At 40.0% G+C, this 13,853-nt stretch overlaps 1 protein-coding gene across 9 annotated transcripts in view; it reads right to left on the bottom strand.

Annotated features, from left to right (window-relative positions):
* The window catches only part of adgrg6 (adhesion G protein-coupled receptor G6), a 145,653-nt gene that overhangs the window by 53,791 nt on the left and 78,009 nt on the right, over positions 1 to 13,853 (bottom strand). For 4 of the 9 annotated variants that reach the window (XM_078173707.1, XM_078173703.1, XM_078173704.1 and 1 more), the window contains 2 exons: positions 12,484 to 12,555; positions 9,823 to 9,957 (listed from right to left, as the gene is read on the bottom strand). The exons of 3 other annotated variants lie outside the window; for them this stretch is intronic. In XM_078173707.1, the coding sequence (XP_078029833.1) occupies positions 9,823 to 9,957; positions 12,484 to 12,555 (207 nt within the window). Of the gene's footprint in view, positions 1 to 971; positions 1,071 to 9,822; positions 9,958 to 12,483; positions 12,556 to 13,853 lie in introns of all 9 variants that reach the window. 2 more of the 9 variants (XM_078173705.1, XM_078173706.1) reach the window with 1 other exon arrangement.

Raw genomic sequence — 13,853 nt, 5'->3', positions numbered from 1 at the left:
AGGGGCTTGGGTTGGAGGACTGGATTGAAAGGCTCTCACAGGCCTAACTTGTCTGATCACAGTGGTGGGAGGAGCTGGAGGTGTGTGAGTAATAGAGGATCCAGCAGCAGTTAATCCAGAAGCACGCCGCTGTCTTCTGTGGTGAGCAGCTGGGCCAACAGGTTTGAACTGCTGAGGAGTAACTGCAGCAGCAGGTGCAGAGGATTTGGATGGAGATCTCATGGTAGACTCCTTTGCTGTCACCAGGGCATGATACAAACCAGACGCCATTATGGTGAAAAAGCAGGTAACAGATAATAAACAAAAGTAATAACGAGTATTTTTCAAGCAATAAGAATCAAAGCAGTGTTTACACAGTGGAGATTTAGAAGCACCTGACTCCTTCACATCAGATGAGACATCTTAAATTTCCTTTAAGTGTCAGAAAACATTGCACATTGATTCCTATCATGTTCCTGATTTTCTTTTCTTATCAGAGAAAAGACACAATTATAGAAATAGAAGCCAAACCAAAACACCAAGAAAGGATCAAAGCACAGACAATAGATAAGTGTATCTACTATACAGGAGGAAACCTGAGGAGTATTGGCGTGATGAGATTAGTTTTTTCTATGGATTCATTTTTTAGTACCACAACAGGAGAAGCAGCTATTACAGGCAGCTCTGATCATTATGAAACAAAGAACCCAAATCAGAGAGATTTCACAACAAGACACTGGAAGGATAAAAAATACAACACATTCAGTAAAGGATGAAAAATGTCTGTTAATCTTAAAGGACCAAAAAGCAGCAGGAAAAATCTTAACGACTTGGTGAGAAAAGTAAAAATCTGAACAAGAGCAAACGCATCTTTCTCTGAAAAATAAAAAATGAGAACACATCGAGATATAAAAACATAACTAGACAGGAATGACAAGAGAAGAGTGTATCGACCTGGGTTGCCGAATGAGGCATGCAGGTGTGTATCTTACCCCGAGAGGAAGCAGTAGTGACAGCTATGTTAGTGGTCGGTTGGTTAGTAGTTACTACCAGCGGTGGAGTTCCTGTGACTGTTTGTGGAGACGGAACAACTGGAGAAGAAAGGAGAAGGAAGGAGGCCAAAAGTAGAAGGGATGATTGCATTTTTAGTGTGTTGTGCATTTTGATGGTAGGAGTGTTTAAGAAATGTAAATTATCACCAGAAAGTTAAAAGATCTAAAGATGTTATTTACATAAAATTACACTAAAGCCCAGTTCAGACCGAAGACTGACTACTTGCAATGCGGCATTTTGTAACGTTGCAAAAACCTGCTCATTCACACCAAGTCACCACCATGAGACGGTGTATCATCTCTAGTCAACAACTCTCTGTGCTTCTGATCTGTAACGTTGACAGGAAGTGACCACAATGAGACGGTGTATCATCTCTAGTCAACAACTCTCTGTACTTCTGATCTGTAACATTGACAGGAAGTGACCACAATGAGACGGTGTATCATCTCTAGTCAACAACTCTCTGTGCTTCTGATCTGTAACGCTGACAGGAAGTGACCACCATGAGACGGTGTATCATCTCTAGTCAACAACTCTCTGTACTTCTGATCTGTAACATTGACAGGAAGTGACCACCATGAGACGGCGTATCATCTCTAGTCAACAACTCTCTGTGCTTCTGATCTGTAACGTTGACAGGAAGTGACCACGATGAGACGGCGTATCATCTCTAGTCAACAACTCTCTGTACTTCTGTTCTGATTTGCAGCTTTTTTATTTTGTGGCTGAATACCATTTGACCAGCTGAGTGTCAGGTGACACCATCAGCCGGCTTGAGTCGAGCTCAGACCGGCCAGTTCACACCGCTGACACTTTTCTCTGCAACGTTCTAATATGGTTTTGTCTCGTTGTGAATCTTTGGTCTGAACTGAGCTTAAGTTCTAAATCACAATGTCCAAGATTAACAGAAACATTTGATACACCTGGTGCTTCTCAAAGTCAAGGACGGACAGGTCCTTCCAAGGTTAGAACCCTTTCTAGCATTCGGTCAACACACATTAGAACAGGCTAAAAAGTGCCCAGGTGTACAAAACTGAAAAGGCCCCGCCTTCAATTCTGGTAAATCGTGTGCAAAGAATTGTGGGTGCTTCATGACCGCCAAGGATACACACATGCATCCTTGAAAATTCTCTAAAGGAAGGACTCAGTCCTTGTTAGAATTGTAGGATCCTTGACATTGGAGCAGTCCATCGGCGGGATGACGTAGCCTCGTTGAAATTTAGCAGTTTAAGGATGCTTCCTCGACTTTGAGAAGCACCAACTGTGACATAATCTTCCTGCTGCCATGACACTCATAACTGCTTGTCTCCGGACAGACAGGCAGAAATCAAAGAAAGGATGAAAGCTCCCATTCCTTATATAACTACGGAAATACAAGTGAGAGAAATAATCATGTAAGCAGGACTATAGTCAGAAAAAGAACCACATGCTGCTGTGTTTCAGGCATCAAATAGACTATGTACATTGACACTGATGTCAAAAAGCTCAAGTATTATAAGAAGGGGTGTAACAAAACACACATTCGTATTGAACCGCTTGGTATGAGGCTTTTGGTTCGGTACACTTTGCAAACTGAATGATATGTTGAACTATCCTTTTACATTTGGAAAGAAAAATACACAGCTTAAATTGTGTTTGATATAATGAAAGTTTTTGAGATCATAAATAGAGATGTTGAGCTTTTCAAATGATGATCATTAAGTGTGTGTTAAACCTGTCAAACACTGCTGGAGACATGACACACATTATTTTATACATCCTGTCACCTTGATTCTGCTTTATGAGACATGAATTAGCCTCACTGGATTAGTTTAAAGATAAAAAACAGATACAAAAAAGCACAACTTAAAGTTGACTAAGACGTTTTAAATTTTCGACTTAAACATTTTAAATATTCATTATGAAAATGTTTTGAAGTTTTGTTGACTAAAACCTTTTTAATTATCGTCAACCAAAACCTTTTTAAATTTTCATTGACTTAAAAGTTGTGAATTTTTGTTGACCACAATGTTTTGGATTTTCGTCAAATTAAATGTTTTGAATTTTTGTCAACTAGAACCATGAAGGATGAAAATGACTAAAATGTGACTAATAAATATATTTGTCTCAACACTAAGCCTAAAGCTAAAATAGCTGTAAAAATTAACGCTACTGTTTTGTACAAAAACCCCAAAAGCCCAAACATTAAAAAACAAGGAAATTTCTCTGGCATTCAGAAACAGAATTGTTTCTTTTGTTTATTTGTTTATAACTACAATATCACATTTTATATTCTATTAGGAGCTGTTTTCTGTTTTGTATGCTGCTAAGAAGACACCTCATTCAGGTACGGCTCATCGGATCGGATTGTTCAAAGTAGAGTATATCATTCATTCATCAGCTTCATCCTCTTGAGGGTCGCGGGGGGGCTGGAGCCTATCCCAGCTGACATCGGGCGAGAGGCAGGGTTCACCCTGGACAGGTCGCCAGACTATCACAGGGCTGACACATAGAGACAGACAACCATTCACGCTCACATTCACACAATTTGCATGTGGGAGGAAGCCGGAGTGCCCGGAGAGAACCCACGCTGACACGGGGAGAACATGCAAACCCCACACCCAGGATCGAACCGGCAACCCTCTTGCTGTGAGGCGACAGTGCTAACCACCACACCACCGTGCCGCACTAGATTAGTAGGTTAGTTTTCATAATTAAAAATGTTAAATAGGAATTTTCTCTGGCAATTATACTTTTTTTGCATCAAAAACGTAGCGAACTGTACCATGAATTTTGTGAACTGTTACACCCCTTGTTATAAATATAGGTATTATATTTTATGAGAACACATGTTAAGCCACGCCTCTCAGCCAAATCATAGTAACAATTAGTTGGTTAATTGAAAAGCTGATCAACACAAAATGAATCAACAATTTTGATCACCCATAATTGTAACTAACTTAATAAACAAGAATGCCAAACATTCAAAAATTCAAGTTTTCCAAATGTGATGATTTACTGTCACTGTCTGACATTTTCTGGGTATTTTCACATTTAATGTCATTTTACATATAAATAAGTCTAAATATTTAACAGTAATGACAAATATAGTTAGTTACAGCCCTAGTTCCAAACATTTATTGGTAAAAAAAACAGTTGTTATGTCCGTGCTTTTAACCCACTGACATAGATTGGTGCTGGGGTGAGATTTTTTGTGAGCCAGTCTTGAAGTTAGCATCGCCCTGACACCCTCCACAAGAAGCCGATGGGATTTCGTACACTAATAACTACTTAATATCATTTGAGAATAAGAAGTAAATACTTGTTCATACCATCAGAGGTCCAGCTGTCCCCATAATCCTTTACACAGGTTGCGACATTAACAGAATATAACTGAATTTCTTTAGTTCTAAATCACCTGAGTTTTATTACTTTGTTTTATCACTGTTTGGTTTTATACCGTCTGTTTCTTCCACGACTGAGGGCGTGTCACAGCTGCAGGTCTCTACAGTCACTATATACAGTTCATTATACAATCAGTGACGACAGAATTCAGTCACCTGGACCCTCTGAACATGAACTGGTACAGACTGAAACTCTCTCAGATTAAACTGAGTGCTCTCACAGCATCGTGAAGTGTTTCATATATAAAGCTGCTCAGACTCAGCTGTGGCTTTGCTGCAGTGCTGTGGCTCTTACCATGTGTTGTGGGGTTAGTAGCTGCGTGGTTAGTGGTAGCAGGTGAAGCGGTTGGCGTCTGTGGGGCTACAGGAAGTAAACAATCACAGAACATCAGTCAGGTTAACAGACATACGCTGTAGGTAAAATATGCACTGATCTGTGAGCAGATTGTCGTTTCATACACCTGTAAGGAAACAGGAAACTTTGGGACCCATCAGTGTATGAATATATTTATACTCATCATGCTTTAGGAACAACAACTGTTAATCGTTCTACGTTGTTAAGACAACAACCTGAATACACAACGACCTGTAAACAGACCGACACTGTGGGGACATCAACCTAAAACATATCCACACTGTGGGGACATCAACCTTAAAACATATCCACACTGTGGGGACATCAAATGTAAAAACATATACACACTGTGGGGACATCAAATGTAAAAACATATCCACACTGTGGGGACATCAACCTAAAACATATCCACACTGTGGGGACATCAACCTTAAAACATATCCACACTGTGGGGACATCAAATGTAAAAACATATACACACTGTGGGGACATCAAATGTAAAAACATATACACACTGTGGGGACATCAACCTTAAAACATATCCACACTGTGGGGACATCAAATCTAAAAACATATCCACACTGTGGGGACATCAACCTTAAAACATATCCACACTGTGGGGACATCAAATCTAAAAGCATATCCACACTGTGGGGACATCAAACCTAAAGATAGTCCTACACTGTGGGGACATCAACATAAAAACATATCCACACTGTGGGGACATCAACTTAAAAACATACACACTGTGGGGACATCAAATCTAAAAACATATCCACACTGTGGGGACATCAAATCTAAAAACATATCAACATTGTGGGGACATCAGCCAAAAAAAGAACTACATTATGGGGACATCAATCTGAAAACATATCCACACTGTGGGGACATCAACCTGAAAACATATCCACACTGCGGATACAAAAACAAAGACAGGTAAAAGAAACAGCTTTTGAGAAACCAGCAAGCTAGCTTCTCATATGCTAACTTCTGTAGTGTGACAAAGCCTAGCTGTGGAAAGTTTTGGTGTATCAGCTCTTCACGAATTCTTTGCCCATACTTCTCATTCTATCACAAAAAATATTTCCGAGAAATATAAATGAGTGAGCAAAAACAAATTAAACAAGTTATTGTCATCAGTGTTCATACTCATTGTTATCAATGTCAGAGCAGGATAAAATCAAATCCTTGACCAGGGTTAACTAGCAACAATTTTCAGATATGGTTAGCTACCTTACCATGTGCTGCACTGCTGGCTGAAGCAACATTAGTGGTAGGAGATGCAGAAGATGCAGGAGATGTAGGAGATGTAGAAGATGTAGGAGATGCATGAGATGCAGTGGTAGCAGCGCTGGTGGTGATGATGATGGTAGTGGTGGGCATAACTGATCAGCACAGTAAGTCAGCATGTCAGTAACAACAAAACACACACCACACTGCGTTAATGGGACAAGCACCTTGTCTGTTTGATACAGGACCAATCTCAAAAGTCTTTCTTGATTCAACGACAAAGAAATGTTGATCAATATGCGTCTTTTTGACATTTGGTGCACAAACTGGGTTTCCCAAAAGCATCTTAGAGTTAATTTGATTTAAAGTTTTTTGTTTTCATTAGCCAATGAGATGTTACTCTTGAAAATGACTCTCTATTTCCCATTATTAATCCGTCACAGTTAATTAGTTAATTACTGGAGTCACACTAATGAGGTGAGCACACCAGAATTAATAAATAATTAAAAATCAGTCTGGGTTACATTTGAGAACACTTTTGTTCCTGGTATGTGCTATGTTTTAAGGGCTTTTATATCCTGGAAAAATAAAATCTTGGGGGAAAACACACAGAAACCACTCCTCTGGAGATGCTCATGGCAAACAAAGCAGCAGCGAAGCAGATGAAGCCTTAACCACATCAACCTAAAAACATATCCACACTGTGGGGACATCAACCTAAAAACATATCCACACTGTGGGCACATCGACCTAAAAACATATCCACACTGTGGGGACATCAACCTAAAAAATAACTACATTATGGGGACATCAACCTGAAAACATATCCACACTGTGGATACAAAAACAAAGACAGGTAAAAGAAACAGCTTTTGAGAAACCAGCAAGCTAGCTTCTCATATGCTAACTTCTGTAGTGTGAAAAAGCCTAGCTGTGGAAAGTTTTGGTGTATCAGCTCTTCACGAATTCTTTGCCCATACTTCTCATTCTATCACAAAAATATTTCCGAGAAATATAAATGAGTGAGCAAAAACAAATTAAACAAGTTATTGTCATCAGTGTTCATACTCATTGTTATCAATGTCAGAGCAGGATAAAATCAAGTCCTTGACCAGGGTTAACTAGCAACAATTTTCAGATATGGTTAGCTACCTTACCATGTGCTGTACTGCTGGCTGAAGCAACATTAGTGGTAGGAGATGCAGAAGATGCAGGAGATGTAGAAGATGTAGGAGATGCATGAGATGCAGTGGTAGCAGCGCTGGTGGTGATGATGATGGTAGTGGTGGGCATAACTGATCAGCACAGTAAGTCAGCATGTCAGTAACAACAAAACACACACCACACTGCGTTAATGGGACAAGCACCTAGTCTGTTTGATACAGGACCAATCTCAAAAGTCTTTCTTGATTCAACGACAAAAAAATGTTGATCAATATGCGTCTTTTTGACATTTGGTGCACAAACTGGGTTTCCCAAAAGCATCTTAGAGTTAATTTGATTTAAAGTTTTTTGTTTTCATTAGCCAATGAGATGTTACTTTTGAAAATAACTCTCTATTTCCCATTATTAATCTGTCACAGTTAATTAGTTAATTACTGGAGTCACACTAATGAGGTGAGCACACCAGAATTAATAAATAATTAAAAATCAGTCTGGGTTACATTTGAGAACACTTTTGTTCCTGGTATGTGCTATGTTTTAAGGGCTTTTATATCCTGGAAAAATAAAATCTTGGGGGAAAACACACAGAAACCACTCCTCTGGAGATGCTCATGGCAAACAAAGCAGCAGCGAAGCAGATGAAGCCTTAACCACATCAACCTAAAAACATACACACTGTGGGGACATCAACCTAAAAACATATCCACACTGTGGGGACATCAACCTAAAAACATATCCACACTGTGGGGACATCAAATCTAAAAACATATCCACACTGTGGGCACATCAACCTAAAAACATATCCACACTGTGGGGACATCAAATCTAAAAACATATCCACACTGTGGGCACATCAACCTAAAAACATATCCACACTGTGGGGACATCAAATCTAAAAACATATCCACACTGTGGGCACATCAACCTAAAAACATATCCACACTGTGGGGACATCAAATCTAAAAACATATCCACACTGTGGGGACATCAACCTAAAAACATATCCACACTGAGGGGCATCAACCTAAAAACATATCCACACTGTGGGGACATCATCCTAAAAACATACACACTGTGGAGACATCAAATCTAAAAACATATCCACACTGTGGGGACATCAACCTAAAACATATCCACACTGTGGGGACATCAACCTAAAAGCATATCCACACTGTGGGGACATCAAATCTAAAAACATATCCACACTGTGGGGACATCAACCTTAAAACATATCCACACTGTGGGGACATCAAATCTAAAAACATATCCACACTGTGGGGACATCAACCTAAAACATATCAGCACTGTGTGAACATCAAACCTAAAGACAGTCCTACACTGTGGGGATATCAACCTAAAAACATATCCACACTGTGGGGACATCAATCTAAAAACATACACACTGTGGGGACATCAACCTTTAAACATATCCACACTGTGGGGACATCAACCTAAAAACATATCCACACTGTGGGGACATCAACCTAAAAACATATCCACACTGTGGGGACATCAACCTTAAAACATATCCACACTGTGGGGACATCAACCTAAAAACATATCCACACTGTGGGGACATCAACCTAAAACATATCCACACTGTGGGGACATCAGCCTAAAAACATATACACGCTGTGGGGACATCAACCTAAAAACATATACACGCTGTGGGGACATCAACCTAAAAACATATCTACACTGTGGGGATATTGACCTAAAAGCATATCAACGCTGTGGGGACATCATCTGCTAACTTCTGTAGTGTGACAAAGCCTAGCTGTGAAAAGTTTTGGTGTGTCAGCTCTTCATGAATTCTTTGCCCATACTTCTCATTCTATCACAAAAATATTTCCGAGAAATATAAATGAGTGAGCAAAAACAAATTAAACAAGTTATTGTCATCAGTGTTCATACTCATTGTTATCAATGTCAGAGCAGGATAAAATCAAATCCTTGACCAGGGTTAACTAGCAACAATTTTCAGATATGGTTAGCTACCTTACCATGTGCTGTACTGCTGGCTGAAGCAACATTAGTGGTAGGAGATGCAGAAGATGCAGGAGATGTAGAAGATGTAGGAGATGCATGAGATGCAGTGGTAGCAGCGCTGGTGGTGATGATGATGGTAGTGGTGGGCATAACTGATCAGCACAGTAAGTCAGCATGTCAGTAACAACAAAACACACACCACACTGCGTTAATGGGACAAGCACCTAGTCTGTTTGATACAGGACCAATCTCAAAAGTCTTTCTTGATTCAACGACAAAAAAATGTTGATCAAGATGCATCTTTTTGACATTTGGTGCACAAACTGGGTTTCCCAAAAGCATCTTAGAGTTAATTTGATTTAAAGTTTTTTGTTTTCAATAGCCAATGAGACGTTACTTTTGAAAATGACTATATTTCCCATTATAAATCTGTCACAGTTAATTAGTTAATTACTAGAGTCACACTAATGAGGTGAGCACACCAGAATTAATAAATAATTAAAAATCAGTCTGGTTTACATTTGAGAACACTTTTGTTCCTGGTATGTGCTATGTTTTAAGGGCTTTTATATCCTGGAAAAATAAAATCTTGGTGGAAAACACACAGAAACCACTCCTCTGGAGATGCTCATGGCAAACAAAGCAGCAGCGAAGCAGATGAAGCCTTACCAGAGGAAGAGGAGCTGGCTGTACTGGTGGTGGTGGTGGTGGTGGTGGTGGTGGTAGTGGTGGTTCTGATGGTTGGGGTTAGTGGCATGCTAGTAGTAGGGATGGTGGATGGAGATGAAGTGGTGGGAGGGCGAACTGAAGATCACAAATCAATGGATACAGCAGAACGAGAGGGACCATACAGGGAAAATAAAAATGGGTTTAATGCTAAAATCAGGTACGCCTAACTCCTGTGTGCAAATCTTCATACTTCCAATAAGCATACATGTTTTACTCATGGATAACACCTTTTACCTTTGTGTTAAAAAAAACTATGTGCCAAGTGAAGGGTATTTTCTATCTTCCAATGGAATTACGTAATTAAATTCCATAGTGAACTGCACTTTTTAAACACACATAAAATCCTTATTTCCCTTATCTGAGAACAAGAGCTGATTTCCATAAATTCCTGTGAACATTCACTCATCATTTCAGCTTCTCAGATGAAAAAGAACGACAGAAAGGTTAATTATCTAATGAAAAGATTTGATGAAGTCATTTTTAAATGCAGTGGTAGATAATATTTATCCAGTCTCAGTCCTCCTGAGTCAAACACGTTCATCAACTGGAACAATAATGAAGAAAAGAATGAGCTAATGAATTGCAGAGGATTTTACTTTTCAGAGGTGCAGGAAAGGTAAAATCACTCAGAAGAACTTTTCATGGGACCTTTAAAAGGTCAAACATGGCACAACTTCAGGGAGTTCAGATTTTAATGAGCAAAGCCTCTTCAGATAACCATTAAGGATAATTGTTTTTTGGTGATGAACTGCAAATGACTTCCCGGATAAGAAGTCTACCTTTTGGATCTCAGATGAGCTCCTAAATTTATCATGAAGTTACAAGAAATGAAGTAAAAGAGAAGAAGACTAAAAAAGCTGTAGACGATATAAATCAAGAGACAAACCATCAAAGACCAGTGCAGCAGCTAAACAGCACACATGAGACTCAAATAAAGAGAAACACCAAGAAAGGAGGTAGAAAACTAGAGTAGTGGGACAGTTCAGGGAGACAACTGTGTGGACATCAACCTAAAAACACATCCACATTGTGGGGACATCCATATAAAAAAAAAGCTGCAGTGTGGGGACATCAACCTAAAAGCCTATCTACATTGTGAGGACTTAAGCCTGGAGACATGTTCACACTGTATGGACAATGACCTGAAACTACAGGTGCATTGTGGGAATGTTAAATTAAAAACACAGCTACACTGTGAGGTCATCTAACTGAAAACATAATCACATTATGGCGACGTAAATGTAAAAATACACTGATGTTGTGGGGACATCAACCGAAAAACCTGTCTACATTGTGAGGACATCATCATGTTCACACTGTGTGGACATCAACCTGAAACAACAGGTGCACTGTGGGGACTTTAAATCAAAAACACAGCTACACTGTGAGGACATCTACCTAAAGGCTCATTTATGCTCAACGTTAAATACGGATCCGGATACGGACAGAGCCTTCTGTCCGTGCTCCGCGTTAATTTCGTCCGTATTTCTGCACATTTCCATAAAGCTTACGGATACAGACCAAACGGAGCAGTACCACCGGAAACCGTGGGGGCAGTGTTGCTGTCACTACCCGATATGTAGCTCTAGTGAGACACAAAGAAGAAATAACAATTCAATTTCTCTCATCGGCAGTACTAGAGAAAAGAATTCTCCGTCCTCCAGTCGCGATGTATTTAACGGCCTCACCGACCACCACCTCCTACAACGCTGCCTCTGTTTTCGTCTTTTATGCAAGAGATACATTATCAGTATCTCCTCCACAGTCGCCATGTTTGTTTTTGAGTTTGTTGTTGTCATAAACTTTTGGCGCTGGGCTGCCTCCTAGTGGATTTATTGGTTAACATCCATGCCAACGTAAAGGACGCATGGAAGTATGTGGGCAGTGACGGTAACATCGTTTGAAATGGACGTATACATTTTCGTACGTAAAGGGAGCATAAATGAGCCTTAAAGACATGTTCACATTGTGGGAACATCTAACTGAAAACATGTTCACATTGTGGGGACACCAACTGAAAAACCTGTCTACACTGTGAGGACATAATTGTAAACACGTGTTCACACTGTGTGGACACTGACGTGAAAATACAGGTGTATTTGTGGAGACATTAAATGAATAACAGCTACAATCTGGGGACATCAATCTAAAAATACACTGACATTGTGGGGACATCGACCTACAAATACAGCTACATTTTGTCGACATAGACTTAAAAATACACTGACATTGTGGGGACAAGAAGGATAAGAAGTCCTCCTGTTGGATCTTAGATGAGCCCCCAAATTATTCTTAAAGTCACAGGAGATGAAGTAGAGGAGAAGTTTATGAATGAGGCTTTTCCTGCAACTGGCATAAATCAAAAAATAAACCATCAAAGATCATCAGCACAGCAGCTGATCAACATGGATGAGCACTGAAATAAAGGGGAACATGAAGGACAGTGCTGGAGTGAAAAGGGAAGGCATGAGGAGGTAGAGAAGGAGGTGAAATTAAGAAGAAAGGAGGCATAAGAAGCTGAAGATGAAAAAACAGGAGAAGGGAGTGAGAGGGATATTAGGAGAAGGCTGCATGAGGAGAAGGAGGAGGAGGGGTGCTTACCGTGGGTGATGGCATTAGTAGTATGGATGGTGTTAGTGGAGTCAGTGGATGAGGTGGCGGGAGAGGAAGCAGCTGGGGGGGTCAGGATGAGACAGAGAGAGAAAAAGATGCAGCAGATGATGAATGGTTGTGAAGCTGAATGATCATTCTCATTGCAGAACCTTTAATAGCATGAGGTTGAGGTATAAAATAAAAATGTATTGCTGCAGGTTGCTTTTTTGTATTTTCTTAACTGGTTCCCGACAGCACTGTTGCATGAAATATGAGATCATTTGCACAAATCCATCATGAAAGATGGACAGAGAAAAACGTAAGAATCCCACTTAACTGCCAACAGTGTTTGCCAAAATAAAATACCATCATGACCAAAGCGGATCAACAACAAATTTTCACATTTTAATTTTACACATGAGGCGGCTAAACTGATGCAAGTGTGACAATAATTTCACTTCAGAGCCATTTCATGTGGCAACACTGGACAGAAAACACACAAAAGCACAAGATGACACTCATTTCACCAGCACGCTCTGATCCACAGTGACAGCCCACATGCATCTGGTCTTAAACTGAGATGGAGGGGTAATCAAGAGACTTGAATCACACAATCTGAATTCTCGTTTGACTATATTCGCACACATTTGACTTCTGGACTATTTTAAATTTGCAGTCCATGTTTATGCAGCCATTATAACAAGCGCCAAATTATCACATCTACAGACATTAGTTAGTGTGCATAGGTGTGCATGTGTCGAACAGTTCTCTCAAGCCTTGAGGTGAATTTTGTTGTTAGACTTGTTAAGTGTTAGGTAAGAATGAAGCTCATACTCCTCCTCACTGCTTCACCAACTTTCTGAAGTGATGAAATCTGTACAAGTCAGTCTGAACTGCCCATTTCACAATTGCAAAACTTTATGATATCCAGAACCAAACTTGTATTTTGAGGTCTCAATCAGGCTTTTTATACTGTTAGATACTGTTTTAGGCATAGATGTACCAGGTCAGGGTAGCTGCTACTTGATAATACTGTTCTGGCAATGAACCACGGACAGCAACATGTTCTCATTCCTAGGGTGTCAGATATGCCAGCCTTTTCAGGGGCCCTCTACTTCTGATACCAAAGCATAAGTCCCTTGTAACATCTGTAGGGGGCTTTCAACTGACTTCAATGTAAACCCATTCAGAGCAATAATGTAACACAGAGCGTTAAAGTCTGAGTAGGGTGGGAGGATGGGCTGGCAAATGGGTCAAACACACACATAACTTTCACCCAAGAGACTGCTGTTCATATCCAACTTAATTGCCTGACAAATGCTGACATTGTGTGTTTCTGCAAATGGGTCACACTCGGAATTCATCGAAAACTGGCACTC

This window comes from Epinephelus lanceolatus, chromosome 13 (assembly GCF_041903045.1).
Source record: "Epinephelus lanceolatus isolate andai-2023 chromosome 13, ASM4190304v1, whole genome shotgun sequence".
NCBI classification, from domain to species: Eukaryota; Metazoa; Chordata; class Actinopteri; order Perciformes; family Serranidae; genus Epinephelus; species Epinephelus lanceolatus.
The sequence above is the reverse complement of the archived record's forward strand: the minus strand, read 5'-3'. Positions and strand labels throughout refer to the sequence as shown.